A 25,773-nucleotide genomic window follows, 5' to 3' on the forward strand; every position below is an offset into this window, starting at 1 on the left:
AATATTTACTAAACCATGTTGCAAACAGATGTGCTGTAATCCAGGCCTTGTTGTTCCATTTACAGAGCACAGGCAGAGTAGATTCGGCATAATTGTTAAGGGCCCTAGAATTTGGGGAATGGTAAATAAATGAACATTGGTTTTGACTTAAAGTCACTCGCTATATTTTTCCTAACAAGAGAATCAGCCTGTCTTTTGAAGCTTTGCAGCCAGGTTTTGACTTCGCTTTTCTAGCTATGGAAGTCCCAGATGGCATCTTCTTCCAATTGGGTGCTGTTTTATCTACATTGAAAATCTGTTGTTTACTGTATTCACATTTATCAATGAGCTTAGCTGGATCTTCTGGATAACTTGCTGCAGCTTCTCCCTCAGCACTTGCTACTTCACCTTGCCCTTTTACGTTGTGGAGAGAACTTCTTTCCTTAAAACTCATAAATCAACTTCTGCTACCTTCAAACTTTTCTTCTGCAGCTTTCTCACCCATCATAGAATTAGAGTTAGGGCCCTGCTGTGGATGAAGCTTTGCTTTAAAGGCATTTCATAGCTTGTTTGATCTTCTATCCAAACCACTAAAACTGTCTCTATATAAGGAATAAAGCTGTTTGCTCTCTTTTCATTTATGTGTTTACTAGCGTAACACTTTCAATTTCCTTCAAGAATTTTTCCTTTGCCTTCACTATTTTGTCAGCTGTTTGGTGCAAGATGCCTACTTTTTGGCCTATGTCGGCTCTTGACATACCTTCCTCACTAACCTTAATCTTTTATAGCTTTTGATTTAAAGTGAGAAACTTGTGACTTTCCTTTCACTTGAACACACAGATGCCATTGTAGGGTTATTAACTGGCCTAATTTCAATATTGTTGTGTTTTAGGAACAGGAAGGCCTGTGGAGTGAGAGATAGGGAATGGCCAGTCTGGGGAGCAGTCAGAATACACACAACATTCATCAGTTAAGTTCACTGTTGTTATATGGGTACAGTTTGTAGCACCACAAAACAATTACAATAGTCACTGGTGGCGGGCGCCCGTGGGAGGCTGAGGCAGGAGAATGGCATAAACCCGGGAGGCAGAGCTTGCAGTGAGCCGAGATGGTGCCACTGCACTCCAGCCTGGGCAACAGAGCGAGACTCCGTCTCAAAAAAAAAAAAAAAAAAAAAATCGCTGATCATAGATCATCATAACAGATAAAATAACGATGAAAAAGTTTAACATATTGGGAGAATTACCAAAGTTTGACACAAAGACATAAGGTGGGCATATGCTGTTGGAAAAATGAAGCCAATACATGCTCCATGTAGGATTGTCACAAACATTCAATTTGTTAAAAAGTGCAATATCCATAAAGCACAATAAAGCAAAGAGTAATAAAACAATGTATGCCTAGATACATATACATGTATTCATTTTTGTTTTATTTTTATTAAGGTATAGTTTACAAATGAATATATATTTGAATTCAAAATGTCTACATGTATATTTGGTGCAGCTCTATCATATAGGTTTTGATTTCCGTACATTTAGTATTAAATTATAAAATGCTTTTCTTGTGCGAGTTCATCATGACAATATTTACTATAAAAGTTCACAGTTTGATATATATCAAATTATGCCAACTACTTCACTAAGTGAAACTGAAGCCAAAGAAGTTACAGGATTCACCCAATATGTCCAAGCTGCTTAGTGATAGAGGTTTCTCTGAACCTTAAGCTCTGCTATTTGCCACTATATGTCCACGTGCTTAAACTTCTCTTTACACACCCATTATTTAGTCATTTTGGACCTTTGCATCCTCTGGGAGATCTCTTTAGGTATTTGGAACGCAGTCAATTTGAAAAGTGTGTCAACAAAAATCCAAAAATAAAACTTGTAAGAAAATAAACTTGTCATAATGATTTTCTCCCTCATCTGTAAAAATAACCCAAGAAAATTTGTATTGAAATCAGAGAAAACTGTTTAGCAACAAAAATTATACCTTTAGCAATGTGAATTGTTTTTTAAAATATTATCTTCCTCCATATTCACACCATCCTGAAGTCAGCATGGAGAATTCATAGATGGAATTGAATTCACCAGTGGAACTGCCAAGTTTATTCCCAGACAGTACCTTTTCCTATGCCTGAATTGATTTCAGGTTTCATCTATAGGCTGTTAGTTCAGTGGTTTGTGCAGAGGAGGGTCAGGAGGAATAAGTAGCATCTAGCTGTACACTCTCAACTTACTCTTACACATCTAGATGATATCACTTATTTTTTACAGCTTTAATGCTTTAAAATTCTACAACTAAAAACAGGATGTGGGTATGCATCTTATGTTCAGTATTCTCATCCTGTCCTCAACATCATCTGTAAAGCGTTCACTCTTTCTGCTTTCAACTCAATATAACAATATATAACAATGTGATGCTTAATTTGCACCCAGCAAGCCATCTCATTCTTCCATCCCTGACCTGGTATGTGCTGATCACATCACTAGGACTATCCTTCCCACTCCACTTTGCCAAGAAAAGGCTAATCTCCTTAAAGTCGTCATACATTCTTCAGTTTTTTCATTTAGCACTCTGTTACCACTTTTACCCAGATAGCTTATCTTCCATTGTACTACAGGTAGGTATCATATCTGTATATATTTGGAATTGGACAATACTGGAACAATGAGCTCTAGAAGATTACACAAACCTAAGCTTGAGAGGTATGACTCAGGACCAAGGTTACTGGGAGTCTTTGTCAAAATGTTGGATTCCTCATCTGAGAAAAGGGATAAATATATGCCTCCTTTTTCATAGGCTATTTTACAGACTGAATAAGCCAAATTCGTGTAAGCTCTAAAGAAAGCATTTGCCTAGAGTAATATCTAAATATTAGTGATTATCTGTGCAATATTCATGCATAAAATCTACATTTGATTATATTCTATCTGATCTTTTCCTATTGGTTTTTATATTCTTTTAAAAAAATCTTGTGGACTCAATAACAATGCTAAGGATATATTTTGAATCCCTATGGAAACTGTTCTAGGAGAGTAGTGTCCAATAATTACGAATGGAATTGAAATGAAAATAATTTGTCTTTGAAATTCCCTAGTCTTTATGGGAAACAGAGCAAGAGTGCAAGACAATACAATAAGCCATATGCAGTAATATAATAACAAAATGTGACTGACATTTCTATTTTCTACTTCATTGTTAAATCTTCCCATTTTAAATATTACCGATGTTAAATTTTATGTAATTTTAATACTTGACTCTGCCCTGAAGGGTTTTAAAGGAAGTCTACAATTTGGGAAATCTAATTTATAAACATTATACTCCAGATACTTATATGTTACTATTGCAGTATTGAAGAATATAAATTGCAAATTTAAGCTCAGTTGGGAATCCCTTCCAAAATATATCCCACGAGTTATGCTTGAATGTACAGATGTTGCTTTTTATGTGACTGATGTACAATTTGCAGATGACCCAAGGTTTCTGTCCCCTGGTATACATGCCCTGTATAACCTCCTTCCCTTAAGTGTAGGACAGACTGTGACCATGACAGGACAGTCATTTCAAGATCACATTACGTTATATTACAAAGATATTAGATACAACCTTGGGTTAGCACTGAAGAGAGGGAATCTCCCGCTGGCCTGATGATGAAAACTGCCATGATTTGGAGAGAGCTACATGGCACATAACGGAGATCAGCCTCCAGCTGCTGGCAGAGCGCAACCCTGGCAGAGAGCCAGACAACAAACAGATAGGAAGTCAGTCTTACAGCTGCAAGGAACTGAATTTTGCCAGGAACCAGGGAGTTTGGAAGAGGAATCCCCTGAGGCTCAGTTGAGATCACAGCTCTGGCCAACACCCGAATTTCAGCTGTGTGAGGCCCTGAGCAGAGAACCCAGCCACACTGTGCCTGAATTCCTCTTACAAACCGTGAAACAATAATTTTGTGTTGTTTTAAGCGACTAAATTTGTAGTAATTTGTTATGAAACAATAGAAAACTAACACAGGAAAAAGGAAACATGCAAAACTAGAATTGTTCTCGCCATGTGAAATATCATCTCCCATGACCCATCTCTATCATTCTATTTCTCAGCTATTCAATCATCTATTTATTCAACATACTTTTCTGTGTGTTTAATGTGTCTGGTTTATCCAAATTACACATCACCTTCATGAACTGCTGAATTCAATACACATATATCTAACCAAGTGTTACCATTTCGGTAAGAATTTCTCTCCTATTCCAACCTCATTTGAACTCTCTTCTTTTTGTAATGGTCTTCTAGCAACTTATCTTTCTCTTGATGGTATACTCGCCTATGTTTTTTCAACTGGATCATTCCTTAAATATCTATTCTATGAAGAACTGGCTTTTGAATATATATATTTCAAGGGAAGAACACTGACTCCTAAATGAGATATTCTTCTTTAGCAATGGGCAACATACATACATACATAGTTTCCCTTTATGCCAGTCTCATTAGCTGGTACCATTGTGAAGCAAGATATCTGGTCTTTGAGGTTCCTACGGATCTAAGCATGTGAATGTAAAACAGACATAACAACAATAAATATATCATTCACATGACACCTAGATAAACTATTATATTTTAGTGTTTGTTTCAATAGCTGAAAAATAATGATAAAAGACTTTTTGCTATCCCATCTGAATGTCTTTTACAGGTGTTTTTGTAACATTTCATATAATTTTAAAAGTTTTCACTTATATCTTTAGACACTTCCTAAAACTCTGGTATATACTGTACCAGATATATTCAGGCATGTAATTAGATAAAATTTTTACATATATAAAAAGTCTGAAAAGCCAAATTATAATATCCTAAATGGCACAATGATATACTTATGTATTGTTTATAACTCTCTATCTGTAAAAGGAAAGGACTCTTCACCAGACACAATATTCAAAATTTACCTTGCAATTATTACCACAATGCTTGCACTGGGTGCAAATAATACCAAAGTTTTCCAGATGGCTTCAAGTTTAAAGAAATCTTATTTACTTATAGCATCTGTCAGTATTGCTACAAACTAAGAGCAAGGTCTATTTAGTTTGGGTTCCCTCAAAGGCAGACACTGAGACAGTAATTCAAGTCCAAGTAGTTCATTAGGAATATGATCTCAGAAAAGACAAGTATGGTGGTAGGGAAGAGAAAAAGGCTAATACATGGTAAATTATCTAATTAGTTATACTGTGGATAACTAGAGCTTAATTCTGTTAGGGATCCCTGGCAACCAGTGTAGAATAAGCACATCGGAGTCAGTCCCTCAAAGAGTGACAGGGCTGAGATACTTATACATCATCTGCCCTCAGCTTTTGCTTGAGGTGAGCTTCCAGGGAGCAGAATTTAATGTGACTGGATGGGCAAAGCAGCCTTTGGGGTGAAAACCCCGAGAGGGTGAGAGGTGCTAGCCTTTTGATGTTGGGCTGGAAGCAAGGGAAGAAACAACATTTTGGGAGCAACTGTTGTGTGTTAGGAAAGACAGTGGTCATTTAAAATATACTGTATATTAAATATGATATAGCACATACAGTATTATTCCTTTTTTGCAAATTAGGATTATGAGGTTTGCAAAGGTTAAAGAAGTTCTACAAAGTCACTCCATTTGCAAGTGGGAGAGCCAGTCTTTGAACTATGGTCTGTCAGGCTCCAAGTCCCATGTTCTTTCCACACAATTAGCATTTCACTTCTTGGTGATACTTTTTAAACTCTAGAGTTTATTCAGCTTTCATTAGGTTTTCCATCATGTTCCCCTACGAATCCAATCCATGCTCCTTTTTTCCAAGATCCCATCCCACAACACATTTTTAGTCATCATGTCCCCTCAGCCTACTCTGACAGATGCTCAGACTTTTATCTTTTTGATGATAGTTTTGAGAAATACTTATCAGGCACTTTATAGAATATCTCTGTTTGAATTTTTCTAATGTTTATCTCATGGTTGGATTAGAGGTCTAGGGTTGGGGGTGGAAGACCACAAAGGTAGAGTGTCATTCACATCACATCATATCAAGGGTGCACAGTATCACTATGACTCACATTATAGAATCTGGATTACATACTCAAGGTAGTATTTGCCAATATTTCTCCATCGTAAAGTTGCCACTATCCTCTTCCACACTGTAATCTTTGGAAGAAAGTCAACACAGCACACATGCCAGGGGAGGGGGAAGGTTATGTTATACCTTCTGGAGTGAGCTACAAAATTTATATGAAATTCTTCTGTACAAGGGATCCCAGAGATCAATTTTAACTTGTCTCTAAAAGCTTCAGTCAGAAATTGGGGGCCATGTCTTTATGTTAGATTTATAAGTAACACCACATTAAGATTCATACATTTAAAAAATAAGTGCACCTTGGAGAGGATGTGGAGAAATAGGAATGCTTTTACACTGTTGGTGGAAGTGTAAACTAGTTCAGTCATTGTAGAAGACAGTGTGGTGATTCCTCAAGGATCTAGAACTAGAAATACCATTTGACCCAGCGATCCCATTACTGGGTATATACCCAAAGGATTACAAATCATGCTACTATAAAGACACATGCACATGTATGTTTATTGTGGCACTATTCACAATAGCAAAGATTTAGAACCAATCCAAATGTCCATCAATGATAGACTGGATTAAGACTGCATTCCCTTTGAAAACTGGCACAAGACAGGGATGCCCTCTCTCACCACTCCTATTCAACATACTGCTGGAAGTTCTGGCCAGGGCAATCAGGCAGGAGAAGGAAATAAAGGGTATTCAGTTAGGAAAAGAGGAAGTCAAATTGTCCCTGTTTGCAGATGACATGATTGTATATCTAGAAAACCCCATTGTCTCAGCCCAAAATCTCCTTAAGCTGATTAGCAACTTCAGCAAAGTCTCAGGATACAAAAATCAATGTACAAAAATCACAAGCATTCTTGTACACCAATCACAGACAAACAGAGAGCCAAATCATGAGTGAACTCCCATTCATAATTGCTTCAAAGAGAATAAAATACCTAGGAATCCAAATTACAAGGGACGCGAAGGACCTCTTCAAGGAGAACTACAAAGCACTGCTCATTGAAATAAAAGAGGATATAAACAAATGGAAGAACATTCCATGCTCATGGGTTGGAAGAATCAATATTGTGAAAATGGCCATACTGCCCAAGGTAATTTATAGATTCAATGCCATCCCTATCAAGCTACCAATGACTTTCTTCACAGAATTGGAAAAAACTACTTTAAAGTTCATATGGAACCAAAAAAGAGCCCGCATTGCCAAGTCAATCCTAAGTCAAAAGAACAAAGCTGGAGGCATCATGCTACCTGACTTCAAACTATACTACAAGCCTACAGTAACCAAAACAGCATGGTACTGATACCACAACAGAGACATAGATCAATGGAACAGAACAGAGCCCTCAGAAATAATGCCACATATCTACAACTATCTGATCTTTGACAAACCTGACAAAAACAAGAAATGGGGAAAGGATTCCCTATTGAATAAATGGTGCTGGGAAAACTGGCTAGCCATATGTAGAAAGCTGAAACTGGATCCCTTCCTTACACCTTATACAAAAATTAATTCAAGATGGATTAAAGACTTAAATGTTAGACCTAAAACCATTAAAATCCTACAAGAAAACCTAGGCAATACCATTCAGGACATAGGCATAGGCAAGGACTTCATGTCTAAAACACCAAAAGCAATGGCAACAAAAGCCAAAATTGACAAATGGGATCTCATCAAACTAAAGAGCTTCTGCACAGCAAAAGAAACTACCATCAGAGTGAACAGGCAACCTACAGAATGAGAGAAAATTTTTGCAACCTACTCATTGGACAAAGGGCTAATATCCAGAATCTACAATGAACTCAAACAAATTTACAAGAAAAAAACAACCCCATCAAAAAGTGGGTGAAGGACATGAACAGACATTTCTCAAAAGAAGACATTTGTGCAGCCAAAAAACACAAGAAAAAATGCTCATCATCACTGGCCATCAGAGAAATGCAAATCAAAACCACAGTGAGATACCATCTCATACCAGTTAGAATGGCCATCATTAAAAAGTCAGGAAACAACAGGTGCTGGAGAGGATGTGGAGAAATAGGAACACTTTTACACTGTTGGTGGGACTGTAAACTAGTTCAACCATTGTGGAAGTCAGTGTGGTGATTCCTCAGGGATCTAGAACTAGAAATACCATTTGACCCAGCCATCCCATTACTGGGTATGTACCCAAAGGACTATAAATCATGCTGCTATAAAGACACATGCACATGTATGTTTATTGCGGCACTATTCACAATAGCAAAGAGTTGGAACCAACCCAAATGTCCAACAATGATAGACTGGATTAAGAAAATGTGGCACATATACACCATGGAATACTATGCAGCCATAACAAATGATGAGTTCATGTCCTTTGTAGGGACATGGATGAAACTGGAAATCATCATTCTCAGTAAACCATTGCAAGGACAAAAAACCAAACACCGCATGTTCTCACTCATAGGTGGGAATTGAACAATGAGAACTCATGGACACAGGAAGGGGAACATCACACTCCTGGGACTGTTGTGGGGTGGGGGGAGGGGGGAGGGACAGCATTAGGAGATATACCTAATGCTAAATGACGAGTTAATGGGTGCAGCAAAACAACATGGCACATGGATACATATGTAACAAACCTGCACATTGTGCACATGTACCCTAAAACCTAAAGTATAATAATAAAAAATAAAAAAATAAAAAATAAAAAAAAAAAGAAAACGTGGCATGTATACACCACGGAATAGTATGCAGCCATAAAAAAGGATGAGTTCATGTTCTTTGCAGGGACATGGATGAAGCTGGAAACCATCATTCTCAGCAAACTATCACAAGACAGAAAACCAAACACCGCATGTTCTCACTCATAGGTGGGAAATGAACAATGAGAACACTTGGACACAGGGCGGGGAACATCACACACCAGGGCCTGTCGTGGGGTGGGGGGAGGGGGGGAGGGATAGCATTAGGAGAAATACCTAATGTAAATGATGAGTTAATGGGCGCAGCAAACCAACATAGCACATGCATACCTATATAATAAACTTGCATGTTATACACATGTACCCTAGAACTTGAAGTATAATAATAAGAAAACATAAATCCAGCTCACGGGTCACTTGGTTAACTCACTGAGTGAAGAAAAAAAATCAGGTCTCTTTGTTAGGTGCATTGGAACATGACAATTTCTGCCACCCAGAAGTGACACTTGCTCTCAGTAATGTGTAAACCATGAATTGGACACTGGCTATGGTGAGCTATCAAGACTGCTTTGATCATTCCTTGGTGTTATGATCTTAAAATGCACCTTTGAATTTTTTGGTTAAAAGAAGAAATCAAATTTTGCATATTACAGTCATAAACCCATATTTTACTTTTTTAAATAAAATGAATATTCTAAACCTTTTTAGAGAGTTAGAACTAGAGAGCTGGAGTAGAAGTATGTTTATCTGGTAGGTTTTCATTAGAAGACTAAGATTTTCTATTAGAAATTGGAATGGACACTAGGCTGTTTCCATGGTTACCTACTGAAGCCTTTTTCCTTTAATGGAAAGGTATCATTTCTGTATACACCACATGTAGCTTCATGCTTTGTATTGGATCAAATCCTTTGATAGCAGAATAAAAGAAATGGATTGAAAAAGTTTCTACAGTCTGCCCCTGCTTGCTGTGAAATTATACTTCAATACTAAATAACATGAATAAAAAGCCCTTTTCATATTTGGCTGAATTCACAGTGTCATTTTTAATAACAAAAGTGCATGTCCAAGTATTTTCATGATGCTTATTACACACTATCCTTTGACAACCTTTGTAGTCTGAAAGCTCGTTGCTTCTTTTGTCCCCTCAAGTCAAAATTCTCTTGCTTGACATTTACCTTCTATTGTAATCTTAACTCTTCTACTTATAAAACTTAATTTTCCACTGTCCCACTCCAGACTTTCACTTCCATTCGTGGCAGTGTCCTTGCTGTCCTTACCCACCCTCTGCTCTCTGTGCACGCTGAGTGCTTTGTGGAGTCTTTTAGACCCATTCCTGTCCTTATCAGACCTTTTTCTGAATGCCTCCTGTAGAGCGTTATGAATGCTTGCTGTATTGTTAATGATTCTTTTGTATTCCCTATGAGATTGAGTATACGGTTTGTGTGCCTATTTATATTACATCCTGTTTCAAAGTGGATTTAAACAGCGATATCTATCTATAACAAATATATATATATATTTTGTATGTGTAATTATATATAATGTAAGTAATTAAAAAGAAAAAACACATTTCATACTGCTAACACATGCTTCAAATTAGTGTACAATGCAATAAAATCCTAGAAAACATATTTCTTGTGCAAAGAAAAAAGTATTAGACATATCTCAGTATAAAGATAGCTTCTAATGTTAAGAATAATTTGGAAAAAAAATTAGAAATAATTTTTCTTCATTTATACAGAAAAATGACAATCTCATGATATCTCAGATCCAATTCCTTTTTGACATCAGGAGTATATAATTAGGGCAAGTAAATATATAATAGAAGATACTTTGCTGACATAGTAAGACTACTATGTCTATACTTGTAGCAAGGCAAAATATATATGGGATATATAGTTAACTTTAAATGACATATCTAAAACATTGTGTTTTAGCCATATCGGGATGTGTAGCTTCCATTTGATTAGTCTCCTTACACTGGGCTACTTTCAATAGTATTTTATATTTGATGACTCCTTTTAAAAATTGGTAAGTTTTAAGCAAGGAATCCTTTAAAAATCTTATACAGAATATAAAATGTATTTTGTGCTATAAAATATATCAAATATTTTCATTTCACTTGCATATTTTTTCAGATGTCTTCTTTTTCTAAACTTAATGTTTCTCTTCCCGGGATAAAGTATTAGCATTGCCTAGTCAAATATTTGAACATGAATTTCTTATCTAGTTTTATGTCATCTTGGCTTTATTGTGCTATCTTTTCATTTCTGAAAAAATAAGTTTTCATATTTAAAAAGCAAAAAAAACTAGGAATACCCTTGCCTAATTTCTTCTAAAATTGTAATAATTTAATAACTAGGATGGAATTGCAAATGCAGTAAGATGGAAACAATCACAGGTACAGCAAAGCAACTGATCATAAGTATGGATTCTGCTTGGCTTCTCAACAATATAAAAGTGGGCTAGGCAACACTGTTAATTTAGAAATCATAGACATTATTTACCTTAACTAGAAAACAATAAACTGATTTTTACTACATGGATTAAGCCAAGATAAAGTTATATTATCTATTATAAAGCGCTTAAAATGGTTATGGTGAAAATAATTATGTCCTCGATGACAACTAGGCATACAGCTAGTCTAAGGGTGATGGGGAATAGGAGAGTATTTCGAAAGACCTTAATATTCTTCACATATAGTAGACTCATGCATTCAAATCATTTAATTAAAGAAGTATTAAATATGATAAAATGTTGGCCGGAAGGTTACTTGAACAAGGATACATTTCACAGTAATGAGTAAGGTTATAGCCTCAAGTCAAAAGGAATTAGGCATAAAACAGGAGAAAAATATTTGAAGACAAGGTGGAGAAAAGAATGAGGGTCAGAAGATTAAAAGAGTACACAGGAGTAGTAAGTTCTGCTGGAAATAAATATCTTGTTTAATGGAGACAAGTTCATCTTGGTAAAGTTAGCAGAGAGCTTGCAGTCCATCTGTGTATAACAGGAGCTTTAGAGGAGACAAACTGGTGGGCAATGGGTATAAAGTGGATGCTGTTAGTAGCAAAACATTTTCCTTTTAGTAAATTTTTCAGGTAACAGCTTCCCATTTTCAGTAAGAAAAGTTGTCTTGATGGTTGAGGTACGCCTTTGTGTCTATGTGTATGTGTGTGTGTATGTAGTGGGGTTTTATTAAACCAGGGTAGTATTAAACTTTCTGCTTTATACACTTACTGTGATATTTCACTTTAAGGGGAGTTTTTCCAAATATTCTGGGAATCCCATTAATAAAACTGATACATATTTATGTACATTAAAAAACAGAATATCATTTTAATGCTTAAGCCTTATAGAAATGTAATATTAATCTCAGTTATGCATAGGATGATGGTGATATACTTTAACCAATTAATCAACAGAATAATATTTTGTCCTACTCTTTGCACTGACATACTTTGTTATTTTCTAAGATGCCTTCTTAGACACTGTCTTCTCCAGTTTGGTCTGGTGTCCTTCCCTTGTTGGTGCCATAGTCCCTTTTCCATGTACTGCTTTTCTTATCGATAAATCATAGTAGACATCCTTATGATTTTAACACCAGGAGCATCTGAACTTGTATGAAGCTGCTTTTTAATATTATTGACACGAGTAATCATATAACCAACTTTGTGCTCATAGCTAGAAAGCAAAGAGCCAAAGTTGTGACTTATTTAAATGAATGTAGGATTCCATGAAATGAATTTTAAATACTTTATGAAAATGGAAAAGGTGTTTTCTAGATTGACTTGAATTGACAATCTTTCTAAGACTTTTGAAAAAATGTCTTACATGGTAGATGTTAACAATCAAAATGTAGAAACATAAAATTAGACTCTACAACACTTAAAAGATAAATCTAAAAAACAGCCAATACTAGTTTTCAATTTTTAGGGGACCTTAAGAAAGAAAACAAAAACTTACAATATTTGAGTAACTCTTGTCAGGGAAAGAAAAGGGCCAAACATGACATATTTAAAATTTCTATGCTAGAAAACACTGTGGCCAGGCAACACTCGGCAGGATCGGATCACAAGTTCCTACAAGTTTTTATCACCTCCAAGTTTTCATAGATGTTTCTCTAATATAAATGTAATTTTCTTGAATTAGGAAAATGTTATTTTTTGATTTTTTGCTCAATTATTGGATAAAATAATTTTAACACTCCCGTGCAGGATTTATTAATAACAGAAGGAGCCATTATCATTTAATATTTTAAGATTTCATTTTAGTTATTTTATATTTTTATTAATATAGGATTTATAATTCATTGACAATGTTATTTACAATTACTATGATGGTAGAGAATACAAAAATCTGAGTTAAAATGGAATCTCTAAAAACAAAAATTCTACAATTAAAACTTTCTGAAGAATCACAGTACTATATAACTGAGGTCCATTCTTTCTAGCTATCACAACATGTTTAGAAGTATCAGGATGAAATCATGTATGTTTCCAACTTTGAGGAAGGTTTAGTATCTTAGAACTTTTTGTCCAAAGAAGTTGGCTATTTATGAACTCTGAGCTATACTGTTTCTAGAATTTTCTTTGTGAGCCCTTAATTTCCTGTCGTTGATAAATTATCACAAACTTGGAAGCTTAAACAGAAATTTATTCTCTCACATTTCAGGAGGCCAGAAGTCCAAAATCAGTTTTACTGGGTGGGAATCAGGTATCAGCAGGGCCTCTTTCCCTCCAGAGGGTCTGGGGGAAAATCCAGCCCTTGCTTCTTCCAGATTCTTGTGACTACAACCATTCCTTGGCTTACTGGCCACATTACTCCAAGCTCTGCCATTATGATCACATCACCTTTTCTTCTCCCTCTGCTTCCCTTTTATAAGGATACATGTGGTAGCATGGCTATCTAGATAACACAAGATTATTTCCATATCTCAAGATCTTTAACAAAATCATGTCTACAAAATCTTTTTTGCCATATAAGGTAAAACACAGGCTCCAGGGGTTAGAACATGGATATCTTTTGATACTCATTTTTCAGTTACCACAGCCCCAAATCCACACATTTCTAGAGGAACAATTTCATCCTCCAGGAAGATGATTTTAGTTTATGTAGTCAGAATTTTGAAGCTATTTTTATGATAACAGGCTCTTGTGTAACTCTAAACATTTTTATAACAATTGTTTACTTGTTCATTCTTTTAATAAGCGTTTATTCCTGTAAGGGGATTTTTTAAAAAGAAAAACAACAAATCCTTGCTTCCAAAAAAGACTACAACTTATTTTTGCAGATAGGATAATGAAACATACATAATTGAATGAAAACATAATGATTAAAGAATAAAATATTGAGAAATAATATATAAGTTAAAAACACGAGAAAAAATTCTGCAGTCTAAGTTCAAAGGAAATATAAATGTATATTGAAAAGCAGAAAAAATACAGCACTATATAGAGATGGTGGGTTTTGAAATGCTACTAGATTGATAGAATTTACATAGTTCTAAAAGTGGCTGGGTACGGTGGCTCACACCTGTAATCCCAGCACTTTGGGATGCAGAGGCGGGTGGATCACCTGAGTTCAGGGGTTCGAGACCGTCCTGGCCAACATGGTGAAACCTTGTCTCTACTAAAAATACAAAAATTAGCCAGGCATGGTTGCAGGATTCCTGCAATCCCAGCTACTCAGGGGGCTGAGGAAGGAGAATCACTTGAACCCGGGAGGTGGAGGTTGCAGTGAGCCAAAATTGTGTCACTGCACTCCAGCCTGGGCAACAGAGCAAGACTCCGCCTCAAAAAAAATAAAAAAAATAATAAAAGCATGGAAAGGTCATGGCAAATGGGTTTAAGAAAAGGCAAAGCTATAAGAAAAACAACAACTAACAATAACAATTTTTTACAAGGCTGGTCAGGGTCAATAAAGTTTATGGAGTAGAACAGAAAGGGGTCAAAGTTGTGTAAACAATGTCAATTTTATCCTGTAATAACTAGGAACTCTTTCAGTTTTTTTTTTTTTTTTGGTGCTTGTATGTTTTTCCGGCTGGGAGGGATAATTTCGACAGAGTCATCACTTAATTATTTAAGGAAGGTGGAATGAACATAGGGACAGGCTGGAGTTTGGGGAAACTACACTGAAAATTATTGTAGTAATTCAAGTCTGAGGCAATCAAGGCTCAAATTTGGAAAGCTGAGTTATTAATGGAAGAAAAGAAGAAATAGATTTTAAAAAGACTAGTAGAATGAATCCCCAGGGCTTAGGTCCAGTTTGTAGTGAACATGGGGTGATGAAAAATGAGAGAGAAAAATGTAAAAGATGAAAGAAAGAGATTAGAGGACAAAAGGCTTGGGACAAAAGATAAGGTAATTATAGACACACTGAGTTTGAAACAATGGCTGCAAGCCCAGGAAATGGTACAACTTTGACGCCTCCTTAAACTTGAGGGGATTAATTTTGTAGAAAAATAAAATGTGAAGAATCAAGACTGAACAGAGTAGCATGGCAATAAGAGATTCACTGACATGTAAAAGTATCCTAAGACTTTGTTGATACCTGACTGATCAAATGATCACGGGGCCTATTGGATTTACCTGAAAGGAAACTTCAAACTTCATTGTTTGAAGAATTGAGGGTAAAGAGGTAACTCATGATCCCCTAAAAAGCTAGCCAAAGTGAAATGTTTCTTTTCTTTGGATATTTTCCCCTTAGTCATATACTACCTAGAGTGTTTATTATTGACTAGGATAATCAGGTTTTGTTGGATGAATGATTGATTGAAATTATCATTTGTTGTAGTCTAAATGTTTGGGTCCCCCCTCCCAAATTCATGCATTGAAATCCAGTCCCCAGGGTGATAGTATTAGAAGTCTGGGCCCTCAGAAGGTGATCAAGTCATGAAGTCTCTGCTCTGAGGAATGAGATTAGTGTCCTCATGAAAGAAACCCAGAGATCTAGCTCTTCTCTTTCACCATGTGAGCATGCAAGAAAAGGCTCAATGAACTTTTCCCTCATCAGACACCAAATCTGCTAGTGTCTTGATCTTGGACTTCTCAGCCTCCAGAACTGTGTACAATAAATTTCTGTTGTTTTTAAACCACCCAGTTTATTGTATGTTTATTATAGCAACCTAGACAGACTAAGACGGCATTCCATCCCAAGTATAGCATAATCTCCTGACAGGAGGACAAAGCCAGCAAAGACCAGAGAAGTTCTCCCAGTCTAGCATTAATGATAATGAAAAGCTCTTGTAATAATTCCTGTTTCTATAGAAGTTGTGGTAACTCTGCTTTCTTCTAGCTTGCATGTATCCAATTCATTTAAACATTTAATGAATGGTAGATTTTCCTTCTTTCCTCATAGGCCATTCTATTTAACTTGCAAATTTACTCTGTGAAATCCCTGGTAAGTTTTAATTCCACTGTGCAAGCTACTAAAAAGGGACCAAATTAGTATTGAAATGGCTTCTAAGTAATTACAGTACTTATAAAAATGCAAACTTTAAAATGAATACATATCTGTTGAATGAATGTATTCATTACAATCTGTGAGTACATTAGAACACATTACTAAAATAATTAAGCTTTCTCTAGGAGAGGATCTGTAATGAAACAAAGTATTTGTTTACTCTCTAAATTTTTAATACACCTGTCATAAGATTAGATTCAATTTAAGTAATCAGATGTTAGACGAGGAGGAGATATTTGTATAAAAGTGTAGATCATACCTAATGATCTCTTCTTTAATCTTGGCAGAAAACAGCATTTTAATAAACGGCTAGCATAAGCTTCCTTAAAGGCTTGCTACCTTGAAAAATAGCTCTGAATCATTTACTGCAATAAATTATATGGAATGTTTCCATGTGCTTTCTAGCTCTCTTCAAATGAGTGGCTCCAGGGAGAAAAAGAAACATTATAAATGCATTCACTAAGGTTGTGAATATTTTTCCATTACTTTACATTTTTTTGCCTTTAAAAGGAAAAGGTACAATGTGTATGGGGCTATTTTTATTCATTTTTAATTAAAATGTGCTGCTATTCAAAGGGAAACAGCATTGAATTTTTAAAGTTTTTATAGTGATTAATTTCAAAGTAAAATGTTTATTTTACAAATGTTACGTTAATTTAATTTTTACTTAATTATAAATATATTTTATGTATTAGAGTTTTTTTTTTTTTTTTTCTAGAGATGGGGTTTTGCTACATTTCCCAGGCTGGACTCAAACTCCTATGTGCAAGAGATCTTCTTGCCTTAGCCTTCTGAATAGATGGTACTACAGATGCATGCCACCATGCCCAGCTATATTATGTAAATTTTAAATAAAAATTAGTATCAGTTTGAGTAGATATATTCCTAATAAGACTATGATCTGAGTACCAATTTTGATATTATGCCTTTATGATGATATAAATATTGTTTCAAAGCACTTTAAAAATGAATGGCATTTCTACACAAAAAAAGAGAAAGTATTAAGGCAAACATTGGTTTGAATATATAAACTGTTGAAAAGTCTGTATATAAAAAAATCTGTAAACAAAAAGTCAGAAAAATGTTTGCAAAATGCATGACAAGGGCAATAATATTTAACAAAGTATTCTTATACATGACAAGAGAAAAAAGAACCCCTTCAACCCCCAATGGAAATATAAGCAACAATATCACTAGAAAATTTGCAATAACAATTTTTGAAATGTTTAAATGCCAGTTTTTAAAATCATTAAATGCACTGATAATGCTAGAAATATGGTTGAAACAAGATAAAATGTTTCTCCCATACTAAAATGGCAAAGATAAAAAACAAAAAAATATACACAGGGTTGGCCACTGCAATTATAATCCTGGAAAGTGTGGTTGGAAATCAATGCAAATACAGTGACTATAAACCTGGTGTGGAATCAGACTTAGGTTCACACTGGCTTTACCATTTCAATCATGATACTAATCACTCAAGATTTCCATTACATTCATAAGTAAAATAAGATAATAACACTATCTACTTCAAAGATCATTGTAAGACTCAAAGAGGGTAATTTGTATTAAATGTTTATCAGAGTCCTTTTTATTTTAGCTATTAGTCTTATTTGCTGAAATCTTAAGAAAAAAGAACAATTTGTTATTATACCTTAAAAGCCTTCTAATTTTGCATAACCTTTGATTGAGCAAATGTACTTCTAGACATATTTATAAAGAAGTAAATATTAGTGATCACCAGATTTTAGCTACAAGGAAATTGATAGGCTTGGTTTATAATACTGAACATTTACAAATATTGTATGTTAAACAATAAAAGAATAAATTATAGCTTATCCATTAAAAATGTGTCCTGTAGCAAATGTACTTCTAGAGATATTTCTCAAGAAGTAAATATTGGTGATTGCCAGATTTTAGCTACAAGGAAATTGATGGGCCTGGTTTATAACAACGAACTTTTGTAAATATTGTATGTTAAACAATAAAACAAGGAATAAATTACAGTTTATCCATTAAAAATGTATCCTGTTTAGGTTAAGGAGTTGCTAATGAATAGCTAGCAAAAGAGAAGCTAAATTGTTGGGTTTTCAACAGTGAGTGTGTCTTAAGTTTTTTAGTGGAGCAGAGTGTAGCCAACAGCTCAATTTCAGAGAAAAGTGTAAGTGAACTGCCAGGATAGGAAAACACTGAAGGCATGCAAGGAATGAGAAATTATGAGACATATGTCTAGAGCACAGGAGACTGATGGGACATCAAGGTAGATCAGCTGGAAAACCAAATGGGAATACAATTATGAGGGGTTTTGTATATCATAGGAAAGAATTTGGCATTTATTCTTTGGGCAGTGGAAAGCTGCTGAAAATGTAATGAGATGTTAAACTAATGTAGCATGAATTATGAGTCATGAAAATAATGAGGTTTTAAATCCATATGGGTAAAAGTAGGTATAGGCTAGAACAAAAGCAGAGATCCTGGTTATAAAAGCACTAAGATGTAGGGACATTTTTCCATAGAAGTGTTGAGATTGGGTGACTAATTGGGCTCCAGAAGTAAGTTTCTATGTTAGGTTTCCATTTTGGATGATTGTGTCAAAGGAAATGAGTTCAGTTTGGAAACAGGTGGGTTTGAGATGTCTGCAGACATTAACGATAATTAACTGGCTATAGATTCTAGAGCTCAGGAGAGAGGCTGGGGCTGTACATGTAAATCTGAGTCATTAACATTGTACGGGACATGGAAGTGCTTCCAGGAATCCATGCCATCTTTCAGAAGTACAGAGAAGACAATCTCATAACTGCTATACTTTATTTCAGCAAATTGTAACTTCTGCCTTTCACTTGTAAAAGTTTATATCCAAGTTAATCAAATTATTCTTATTCTTTTCAAAGTGTTAATGATTATCATGAAGTTGCTTGAAGATCAAAAGAAATCATTGCAAGAATAGATATAAATGGAGTGCTGAATTTTGTTATTCTTTGAGTAAGACGGTTTTTATTTATAAGGCTTTAAAAAAAGAGCACTTCAAAATAGTCATGTTGAATTGAATAATAATTCTCCAGTTGTTAGCTTTTGCAGTATTCCTGCTACAAAAACTTTCATTGACTCCATTTAGATTTTGCTGGAAATCTGAGTGTTTAAGAAAATTATTTCTAACAACTACTGAAAAGTAAGTTTCTTCCTGATGTTTCCAAGGCCTTAAAAAACCCCTAAACTATCAAAACTCCTATGCAAGGAGACATGGTTAAGGTATAATTGTCGACAAACAAAAAAAATACCTTTTTTTAGAAATGTAACTAAGTTAAAAAAGGATTTTAACATTTGTTATGATTTTGGTGTAAAAGCAAGAGAGAGAAGCTTAAGTGATTTTTATGGGTTGGGGGCTACTTATAAAACATTCAAAACTAAATAACCATAAAAATAAATGCTGCTTCCATGGTAACATAGAAGAATAGCAATAAAACCAGGGAGGGTAATTCTGAGAATAAAATTCTAAAATCTGTTTTTTATTAAAGTGAGAAAGACAAAAACTGAAACAGGTTCCTAGTATTAACGATCTTAGAAATATTGAATTCCATCAGAGCAGAATTCATAATAATTGAGTTTTATATGATGGTTAAATTTTTCCATAATATGTATTTGTTAGAGTTACAGGAGAGGTTGTTCATTGTTTTGAGATCAACAATACCATATGAAGTGTTGTGCTTTTATCTTGCTTGTAACAGTAGCCACTGAATGAACATTTTTTAACTTCAGAAATAAGAGAATTAACAACATCAATAGAAATAACAAGTAAAAGGGCTAATTAATGGCAATGGATCAATACATACTGCATGTCTAGTATGTGCTATGTTTAGTGTTAATTTTTTTATGAATTTTCCTAGTGTTAGAAAAAATGTGAGTGAAATCTTTTGTTCATTTTATGGACAATCAATGTCAAAGCTCAAAAATATTATGTAACTTGCCATAAGTTACCCAATTAATCAGATCGGGGTAATGCAACACAACAATGTTCTTCTAGTCTCAATAGTTTAAATTTCCCCATTCTTATTTAATTATGAAGTAAATACATGTACTACTGTATGCAGAAATATGTGGGGTAAAAAGGAAAATTTCTTTTCCAAGTCAGTCTTATTTCCAGATACCCACTCGCCAGATACAATCTATATTCCAGATAGATTTTTATAGATTTGTAATAGATTACATAGCATCCATATAAATATACAGATACTATATATAGAAAAATGTTCACATATTTTTTCATAAATGAGATTATTGGAAATAAGTTGTCTGGATTGTTTTTCTCTTTTGAAGTTCTAGTGACACACGTGCAGACCTCCCTCAGTCATTTTCACGGTATACAGCTTTGTATACTATATGTATACCATGCTTTATTTAACCATTCCCCTCTTGGTAAATACTGAATTGTTTCCATTGTTTGTGTTATAACAAAAAGGGCTCCAGAAACTTTGTGTGTGTGTGTGTGTGTGTGCAATTAAGTATGTAGATGGAAAAACAATGGTTTTAATTTCTATCTTGTTATTAAATTGATCTTGTAGAGCACATTAGAATAAAAGTAGGGATAGATTTTATGCTTATTATTATTTGATCACTTTCTTTATGAATCCCTGAGCTGTTTTTATATACTTTTAGTTACTATGAAAATAACAGCTCATTATTTCTTGGCAATGTCTACAAAGTTCTAACGTACAAATCTACTGTTCTGACCATACAATCTTTCATCTATTTACTTGCCTAGTATTCGTTAGGTGCTTACCATGTCCCAAGACTGTAGCAGGTGCTGGGTATGAAAACAGGAGTAAGATATAGGACTGCCAACAAGAAGTTTGCAGTAGAGTGAGATAGCTTATTTCTGGGTATTTGAAAACATGTAGATGAATAAAGTAATTTTTAATATGGCACTGTAATGATTCTATGCAGAGAATTCATCTGGGGTACCTTTCTCATTTTCATAAGGAATAGAATAAGAGAGATTTCATAAGCAGTGTTTCTTTAATTCTGTATGACATTATGGAGCAGATAATTAGCTGATTTTTTTGCCATAAGTTGTTTAAACAGATTATGGCTGGCACTTCTAAATGTCCCCCCAATATCTTGGTAAATGAACTGTAAGAAGCAGCTACTTGTGAGTGTGGGGTTAAATATTCAGTGTTTTGTTGTACTAGGGATGCCCAAGTAACACATTTTTACCTAAAGAGAGATACACTGAGATGTGTAGAGCCTCTGGGAAGGCTTTTGCTTTTCCTAAAAGAAAAACAGATATGGCATTGCAGTTCTTCCCTGACTTTATATTCTGCCTTGAATGTGGACATGATGTCTGGAATTTCAGTAGTCCTCTTCTGACCAGCTGATGATAAAAGTTAACTCTAAACACTAAAGAATGGAAAGATATAAAGTTTTTGATTTCTTTATGAAATCACTGAGGTCCTAAACAAATGTCAGAATTCTTATTATGTGAGAAAATTAAGCCCCCACACATTTAGTCCTCTTATAGTTAAGCATTTTGTTGTTTCCAGATGAATTCATCAGGACTCCATTGGTTTTTGGCAGTAGAGGCCAGTCACATTCATTATGAAGCAGTGAAACAATAAATGGAATCATTTCTGAATGCTTTGTCATTAGTCTGCCTATGTTGTTTCTATCCTCTTCCTCCATAAGGTCAATTTCCCATGCTGTAATTTAGAAATTTGGTTTAAATATTTTCTAGCTCAAACTGACAGTTTGGAACACTAATTAGGATTTTTTAAATTAATAATTTTTAAGGGAGAAACTTCCTTTTAATGTTCTCCATTGAATAACACAGGCCCTGTTTGAAGTATGGTGCGCCAAAACTCAACAGAGTTCATTTTCTTTTTTATAGTGCAAGAATCAACAAGTATTTTTGTAATAAATCTTGACACAAATATAACCATAATTGTGCTGGACAGGATAACTTTTGCAACCTCGGTTCACACTAACTCAGAAATTCTACCTCTGGATAAAAAACTTGTGGTTCTCCTAAACTTCTGTAGATAACTTGTTCACAGAAGATCAGCTACCTTAGACTCTGCTTTGTTGGTATAGTTCCCAGGAACTCCAAATTCTACCTCTCAAAGTGGCCATGGCAGTAAAATAGCTCTGTCCTGAAGACTCACAGCCAAATAGCCTCCATGTGGCCCACCATGCAAAGCAATTTTCCATTGCTTAAGGAGAGCACAAGAACTCTTGTCACACACAAGAAAAGCTGTCTAAGACTTTTAGTCACCTTTCAACACTGAACTATAAACATTTTATTAAACTTCAAAAGCTCTTAAAAATCGTAACATACATAAAAATCTGAAAAGAAATGGAGAATAATAACCATTGGGAAAACATCACAAATGTTGAGGAATTATTTTATATATTCAGCTCATAGAATAAAATGTACTCCTCATTTGCTCATACATGATAAAATGAGATGTGTCTAAAATATTTGGATATCTTCATTAACTGTAGGCACACTGAAAGTGTTGCTCTTTTTAATTTTTCAGCTCTCCTTTAAGATCCTTGGGACAATAAAATAGCCAAATTAGTTCTAGATTTGTGTGCACATTTATTTACTAAGCTCAGTTTATAGTTATTAACATGTGAACCATGGTCTCCACTGATAGTTTTAACAATATTTTTCCTCTAAAATATGAAGCTGATGAAAAGGGAGAGTTTACCTGATTTCCTCCCATACCATGACAGTTGAATATACCCACTTTTTCATTTTCCTTGCGGCCCATGTTGTCTAAACACTGATTGGTTTCAACATTTCTTATCTAAAGGAAACACACAAAAGGGGGGGATAAGACATAAATCAGACAGTTATTTAAGTCATCAAATCCTTCTTATGTTACTGTCTATTGTTAACTGAATAATACAACTTCATAAGAAAATTTCTCCAAGAAAAACATATTGCTTTAAATATTTGTCTTTTTCTGTGTCCATTCTTAACCTGTATACATTTCTAAACTCCTCCTGAAGTTTTTGAACAGAATTGGCATTGGCATCTAATCAAGAGACATTCCCAGTTTATAGCATAATATCATAGAAGAAGGAAGCAGCTGCATATTATGAATTAGGAATTCTTCCCCAAATCCTCTAAAAATTAGGACACACTTTTCATATTCCACTCAAATAACCACTGATTTATTCTTGAACTCCTATACTACTGCATGGAAGGAAATAAAAACAAATTGGCTAAATATTGAAATTTATGTTCTTTTTAGATTGTTTCATTACTGTATGTTCCATTCTGTGTATTAATAAAGATTACAGTTTATATCTGTGAGTAAAACATATTCATGCATCTTCTTTCATGCCTAATGCCAAACTTATTGGGAAGTGCTTGACCCTAAGGAAAGCTATTACAAGGCTAAACAGTGATTTCACATTACAAATTCCTCAAAAGCAAGATTGAATTGCTGACTACAGACGTTAAGTTCTTGGTTTACATTCAAACATGGCATTAGTCCCATAATTAACATAAAGTTAATACATATTTGTGCCAAATGTAATTACAAAACCAATAATTGACTTTAAAGATACTAATCTGACTGAATCAAGAACAAATGAATGCAAAAAAGAAAAAAAACCTTCTAATAAATGGGATATTTCAGATTTTTACTTAGTCTCAACCCCAAGTATGTATTTATGCTTGTCCACTCTGCTTTTGAAAAGTTGGTATCTCTGAACCATAGACATGCATATTTTACTGTTCGCTTGGTAGAGTTATTGGACACATCTATTTACTTATCTATGCCCTGAGTACAAGTTTCCTCACATTGGCTAATGAATAAGATGAGAAACTTATTACATAAACATATAGAGGATGAATTTGGTTTATACAATTCACTTTTTCTGTGGTGCAGAACCTCATGGCCAAGTACTAGTACCTGGAGTTGGGGAAAGTGGTATGACTTGCATTAAGGCCCCCATCAATAACTGAGAATAGTATGGATCAGAATTCCCATTTGGTAAAAGTTAGAAAAAACTGGACAGAGTCATCAAGCCCTGTTTCAAGGGGCTGAGATTTAGAGCAGAGTTATATGTGTTTTCATAAAAAAATCTGAGCAGCAACCCATTAAAAAAGACAAAACACACACTGAATATTACAAGGAAAGGGCACGGGCTTCTAGAAGCAAAACCCATACCAGTTCATATAGGGTTGAAATATATTCTCAATCTGATTTCAGGTGGTCCAGACACTAGAAGGCATTGAAACTATAGGCAAAAGACCTTTCAGGACCTGCAGCTGGAGAGGATTAAAGAAGGTAACAACTGATAAATTGTAGTATGATGTAGTAAATAGGATGGTGTAGGTTGCACAGTCTGACCAAATTATATAAGTTGAATTATTTTTAAATCCCTTACATCAGATTTTATTGACTTTTCATAAAAGATTTCTTGAAAATAATAAGATTATACATTATTGCTATTTAGCTTCCTGAAAGAGTGTAGAACAGTATAATGCCATAATACTTAGAGAAATACACATCTCACAAAGTGACTAATTCATTTTTAGATGTAAGATATGCAATCTGATTAGAAGAATCTCTGCTAGGCGCATGGTACTTGAATAGGTACTAATTAATAATTATAGGGGTTACAGCTTGAATTGTTTGTAAGGCTTTCTCTCTTTGCTGGAAAGCAGAAAATTCAAAGTCATATTCAGCCTAGTACATACTCTGACAGTGGTATTGGAAAGGGACTTATCGGAGATGCATGCCATCTTACTCTTTGACAAATTAAGAAAAACCTTTAAGAATGGCTCCAAAATAATTTGCCTTCAGTAACAACCTATTATTGATCCATTTTCTACAAAAGATAACACTTTAATGTTTTAGTGTGTAACACCTCTCGTGAATTCATTTATTCAATAGAGTAGTAGTATCAGGAAAATGTATATCTCATACCAGGGACTACCTGAGGTGCTGAGGAGACAGAAAGCAACAAAATAAACACAGTTTCTTCCTTCATAAAGCTTATGTTTTAGAAGGGAAGAGAGCAACAAATAAATAGATTTGTAATATGTCAGAAAATCAAGAAGTCCTATGAAGAAATATAAAGCATAGTAAGGGTAGATAAAGTGAAGGAGATGGTACTATTTCAGAAAGGAAAGGTCAGTTGGAATAAAGACACTTGAAGTTTAATGAAGAGGAGAACAACCATATTTTCAGCTATGGAAGGACATTTTGGGCAGGGGAACAGCAAATGGATGCTCCCTGTAGTTGGACAATACTGAGTGAAATAATGGACTAGCCTTGTACAAGCATTGCAGTGAGCAAGGGGCAGGTTAGAGAGGTATCCCAGACTAAGTAATGTAAGGAATCATGAGATTTTTAGCATAGGCATGGTATAATAGTAGCTTATTGTGGCTGTTGTGCAAAGAGCAGATTAGAGGGAGGAAAGACCGGAAGCAGAGAAATAAGGAAGAAGGCCACTGTAGTCATGCCAGCAAGAGATGATGGTGATTAACAGAATAACAATGGCGGTGGAAGGTCCAATTTCAGATACATTTTGAAGGTAGAGCCACTGGAACTTT

At 34.8% G+C, this 25,773-nt stretch overlaps 1 protein-coding gene across 13 annotated transcripts in view; it reads right to left on the bottom strand.

The window, feature by feature from the left end:
- GALNT13 (polypeptide N-acetylgalactosaminyltransferase 13) overlaps positions 1–25,773 on the bottom strand; it is a 613,915-nt gene that overhangs the window by 29,479 nt on the left and 558,663 nt on the right. For 9 of the 13 annotated variants that reach the window (XR_010122466.1, XM_055292091.2, XM_055292088.2 and 6 more), the window contains one exon: positions 22,910–23,008. The exons of 2 other annotated variants lie outside the window; for them this stretch is intronic. Coding sequence is in view for 10 of the 11 variants with exons in the window: in XM_055292091.2 (XP_055148066.1) it covers positions 22,910–23,008 (99 nt within the window). In the remaining variant the exon portion in view is untranslated. Of the gene's footprint in view, positions 1–16,854; positions 21,899–22,909; positions 23,009–25,773 lie in introns of those variants that run through there. 2 more of the 13 variants (XM_055292090.2, XM_063646023.1) reach the window with 2 other exon arrangements.

This window comes from Symphalangus syndactylus, chromosome 9 (genome assembly GCF_028878055.3).
Source record: "Symphalangus syndactylus isolate Jambi chromosome 9, NHGRI_mSymSyn1-v2.1_pri, whole genome shotgun sequence".
Classification (NCBI taxonomy): Eukaryota; Metazoa; Chordata; class Mammalia; order Primates; family Hylobatidae; genus Symphalangus; species Symphalangus syndactylus.